Source organism: Triticum aestivum, chromosome 2D, assembly GCF_018294505.1.
Source record: "Triticum aestivum cultivar Chinese Spring chromosome 2D, IWGSC CS RefSeq v2.1, whole genome shotgun sequence".
NCBI lineage: Eukaryota > Viridiplantae > Streptophyta > Magnoliopsida > Poales > Poaceae > Triticum > Triticum aestivum.
Genome location: NC_057799.1, coordinates 621,553,276 through 621,558,478, shown reverse-complemented (window position 1 = coordinate 621,558,478; position 5,203 = coordinate 621,553,276). Strand labels below are relative to the sequence as shown.

The window sequence follows — 5,203 nt, the reverse complement described above, 5'->3', positions numbered from 1 at the left end:
ACCAGCTCAGCGGCTTGTTTGCAAAGATAAGAAAAAACGAAGGGGTTTTTCAAAATATTCCAGCCACCTGCACGGCCACACGCCTCTGTGCGCGTTCGAAGTCGCTGTCAATGGGTCCCGCGGACACGCTGGCATCCTAGTCAGCAGCGCGGACGTACGAAAGCGTGATTTGAACCGTATTTGAACCAAAGAGCCAAGTTTTTGCACCAGTTCAGCGTATTCTTCAAGTTCATGCACCAAAGTGAACATTGGTGGCAAGTTGAGACACCACTGGTGTAATTACCTCTTTATCTTATATATCAGCATAACCCGTATGAATGAATCTCCAATATGTTCAACCGTGGATCAAGCATCAATTAATGCACGCACGCTAAAAACTACTCCACGTCGAAGCGCGCTTGATCCTCACTGGGAGCCCGCCGCTGATGGACGCCGTGAGCCCCGGCACAAACGTCGGCGCCCAGCCACTACGGCCATTCTCTCCGACCACCTCCACGTCGAACGCCCTCACCACGGCCACGCCGACGACCTTCATCTCAATGACGGCGAGCTCCTTGCCGAGGCACACGCGGAGGCCGGCCTGGAACACCGGGTACTTGTACAGGTTCGCCGGCGCGAACGAACCACCGGGTCCGGTGAGCCACCGATCGGGGCGGAACGCCTCGTAGTCGGCGCCCCAGATGCTGGGCATGCGTCCCATGGCGTACGGGTGGTACATCACGCGTGATTCGCCCTCCACGTAGGTGCCGTCCGGGAGCACGTCGGCGGCGGCGCAGAACTTGGAGTCGAACTGCACCGGCGGGAATAGCCGCATGTTCTCGAACAGCACCGCGTGGGTATACTGCAGGCTCATCAGGTGCTCGTAGGTGGACGGCCTGTCGCCGCCGGCCTCCGTGCGAATGGCGGCCGTGACTTCAGGGTTCTTGTGCAGGTGGATGAAGAGCGTGGTAAGCGCGGAGGCGACCGTATCCCGCCCGGCGAGGAGGAAGCTGACGACGATGTCGCGGAGATACTTGTCGTCCATGGCGACGTCGGAGGCCATGAAGCGGGACAGGAGGTCGTGGGTGTTGTCGAAACCCAGAGTCCGGCGCTGCAGAATCATGGCCGACGCGAGGTCGTCGACGAGCTTGATGGCCTTCTTAAGCTCCCTCTCGGACCCAACGTTGACCATCCGCTTCATCTTCCAAACCAACGGCGAGGCCGCGGCGCCCCGCATCGCGCATAGCCGCGAGGCGGTGTCAAACGCGTTGGCTAGGTCCGACATGGGCATGTCGAGGTCGAGGCAGCCCGGGTCGAGCCCGAAGGAGATCTTGCAGACGGTGTCGAAGGCAAACCGCCGGAACACGTCCTGGAGGTCGACCACCTTGCCCTTGTCGGCGGCGTCGGCCAGGACCGGCAGGAGGCGAGCCTCCACCTCCTGGGCGACGATCTTGTAGGCGTAGGAGCGCACGGTGACGCTGCCGAGCTGGAGGCTGGCCATCTTGCGCTGGTGGCGCCAGGCGTCGCCGTCGACGTTGAAGATGCCGACGCCGAGGAGGTCGCCGAGGAGCGCGGCGAAGCGCTTGCCCTTGGGGAAGTTGTGGAAGCGGGTCTTGAGCATGTACTCGACGTTGGCCGGGTTGGCGGTGACGGTGCAGCCGAGGACGTGGACGTGCACGGTGCCCGTCGGCGACTCGCGCAGCAGGTGCGCGTACCCAAGGTTTTGATTATCGAATGAGGCAATTTTACCGAGGGTGACTGATAAACGTGGTTACCACGGTTACCGGGAAATACCGAGAATATTTCGAACGAATTTTGTAGTTGAATTTTGAATTCAAATAAATGAATGAACGAACATTCAAACCAAAGACCTGTCAAAACAGGAACTAGGTTGCTACGAACACGTCAGAATCAACTCTCCTTGCATTAATTAGATCCTAGGCACTTTACTACAAATCGAGCGTTAAAATTCAAAATTTTCAAAAATAATGATATTTTTTGCTCGGTATGTGGATTTACCGAGGGGCACGAAAATACGCGGTAACCAGGGAAAATCTTGAAATTTCGACTGGTAACCAAAACCTTGCGCGTACCAGTCGGCGAGGTGAAGTCCTTGGCCCACGACCCCGTGAGGTACGCCCGGCACACGTGGCAGCCGCACCAGAGGCTGGGCCACCGGCGGACGAGCAGGAGCACCGCGCCGAGCGCCACGGAGAAGATGGACAGGCTGAAGAAGGCCAGCCCAGCGCACCGCGCGCCCCACGACAACTCCACGGCATCCATTGCCCTGTCTTTGATCGGTCGCTCACGAGTCACGAATACCAAAAGCAGGATCCGGCCGGGGGTGGGGAGACGATGTGAGCTTGGTGTGGGGAGTCATGGAGGCTGCTCTGTGCCTCTGTCTATATATACTCCGAGTTGGGCACATGGAGTACGTGCGCGGTGCGGTGCGCCAGTGCTTTGAGTCTTTATGACAGTTGTGGCCGTTCCTTTTTTTCTAATTAAGGAGCTGTTGGCTCCACATTTCTCATTGCAGAGACAGTTGGGGCCGTGTGTGCATGAATCATCAACACAGTTTTCCACCCATCGATGTGCACCGTAACAAGGAGAGATAAAGAGTTTGGAAAAAACTAACACCCACACGTGTGGGCGTTTGCACATCACCCACACGCCTCCATCACCACTCATTTTGTCACATATGAATAAATGACATCAGCAGAAATCTTTTTGGTTTTCGGCTTAAAAATGTTTTATCTCCTAATTAAAAAAGCAAATTAAAAATCTGTTTTCATCATTAAATCCGTCTCGACAAGTTGACATGTTTCAACAAATTTTTTTGGCCCAAAAGTTGCCATGATGTCTACACTGTAGTTGCCAAAGTGCTTAAACTAAATTTGCCATGTGGCAATTTTAGTTTGTAGATCATGACAATTTTAGTTTTTCGATGATGGCAATTTCAGTACTTTGACCATGAAAATATATTTTTTATGAACCATGGCAATTTTAAGTGCATGTATCATGGAAATTTTAATTTATGGTGCATGGCAAGTCTAGTTTCTTAATTCCTCATTTTATAATATGTCAAAATTTACTTTTAAATGTAGAAGAAAATAGCTGAAACATATCATGGCAACTTCAGTGTAAACATCATGGCAATTTATGTGCAATAGACACGGCAACTTTTAACAAAAAGAAATTAGTTGAAATATATTGATATGAGATCTAGTTTCGAAGATCTCGTCGTGAGGGATTTAATGATGAAAACGGATCTTCAATCGGATTTTTCATTTAAGAGATAAAATATTTTAAAAACAGAAAATTCAAAAAGATTTCCACATGCATGCATGGCGATGATATGGCGTAGTCTGTGTGTTATAGAGCGTGTGGGCGGGTTTGGCTCCCACCACACGTGTGGGCGTTAGGGTTGTCCAAAAAAAATTGATCTGACGGTCGCCCAAAAAAAATTGCAGCCTCACTTCGACGATGTGAATTTTTCTGTTTTTGCATTTGGTATTGGCAGGTTGTCCGAATTTGCTATTTGCGTTAGTTGATTTCCCATACGTGGGCCTGAGGCCGAGAGTGATCTAGAGCCGAGGACGATGACGGATCGACGGCACCGGTGGAAGGGAGTCAGAGATTTGATGGTTTGAGCAGGAGAGAGTGTTGCCGTCGCCGGACAAGAACAATTTGTGGTGTGTGTGTGTTAGAGGGACGGTCAGAGCGACGACGACAGATAGGTAGAGGTGCTGAGTAAATAGGCAATTTTTCGACTAATATAATCCATAGATAAATCACTAGCATGGCATTGACTGAATTGATGAAGTACTGACTCTGATCTGAACATGCACGTACTAAGCAAACAGTAGACAAATCTACAGATACTGCTAGTACTGCTAATACGAAAATAAACAGGAGCGGGATAAACGTGTTATACCCTCCAGTAGGCCATGCAGACGCGGCGGCGGTGGTGGCGGCAGCAGCGTCCTCGGCGGCCTTCTTCTCGGCGGCGGCACGTTCGACGTCGGTGGACATGGTGATGACGAGGACGTAGAGGAAGTAGACGAACAGCGAGCAGTCGCGTAGTTGCTTCCCAAAAACCTATTCGCCTCTCTCCCGTACAGGAACCGGAGAGACGGGGTTTCGGAGACCTGCTCTCCCGTCGACCGTGTACGCGGCGGACGGGATGGAGTCACCGGCGGCAGCAGCGGCAAAGGAACGACGGTGGCCAAGCGTGTCGAGCAGATGTGATCTGTTCGTGGTGGCTAGGGTTAGGAGACACCGCACACTTAGGCGGAGCCGGGTGGAGAGACGTGGGCTCGGCCCACGTCCGAGTCCGTGACAGCCCACGATCCGACGTCTCAAATCGTGGCCCACCTGTGAGAGAACTCTCCGTTAATGACTGGCAAAAATAAGCGCGTAGGTTTGAGCTCGGCTTGGCTCAATCCCGCAATCCGCGGCGCGTCGCGTCGTGACGAGGCGTGGCGGGCGGCGGAGGAGTGCGCGAGGGCCTCTTCTCTTCTCAAACTCCAATAGTATGTAGAAGAGAAACCCTTATAAGGAGGTCCAACTCCTCTTCCACTTCCGGGGTGGGACTAAACTTCCCACTCCACCTAGTGCCAATAAACCCACATGGGCCCTTTGAGATTTTTCAGAAATTTCTATATGGGCCTAGAGCCCATCTCAAATTTCAGCAATCCCCCACTAGATCTCAAGGGCCCATTGTGTCCTCTGTTCCAATTGTTGTTTCGATATACCAGTGAAGACCTGTTAAGGTTGAGCTTCACCTAAAGCAAGCAGCTACACTCCTCTACAACTGAACAATGGACTATGCCTTGAATTGTCAGTTTGGCGTAAAGAAGTTTCACCACATGTCTTACTAGTACTAGGCCGCCAAAGGCTGACCCCTCAGGTGGAGCATATAAGTCACACTCCTGGCCTATTCATGAGCTTACTAGAGATCACCCCAATCTCATAGACTGTGACCAGCAGTTGGGCTCACATAGGTGTGTTCCTCCAAAGATCGCTCTGTAGGATAGCATCTTGCTTACATAAGCTTTGGAACACATTAAGACAATAGTCATCCTACCATACAGTATCGAGAGTATTGCATCTCCAACGAAGTGGGTTAGTCTAGTTCCTCTCCTCAGTTCACCACTGGCTTGTTTTCCCAGGTCCTACTTCACGGGATCTCCGATCACATAGGTTGGGTTGCCACCATGGCAAT

General features: G+C 52.0%; 1 protein-coding gene across 1 annotated transcript; it reads right to left on the bottom strand.

The window, feature by feature from the left end:
- Positions 1–370: 370 nt before the first annotated feature.
- Positions 371–2,262, bottom strand: LOC123050485 (cytochrome P450 94C1-like). Its single transcript, XM_044473270.1, has 3 exons — positions 2,073–2,262; positions 2,032–2,034; positions 371–1,695 (listed from the first exon to the last, which is right to left on the bottom strand). Exons 1-3 carry the CDS (start codon positions 2,260–2,262, stop codon positions 371–373), a joined length of 1,518 nt encoding a protein of 505 aa, XP_044329205.1.
- Between the last annotated feature and the right edge of the window lie 2,941 nt (positions 2,263–5,203).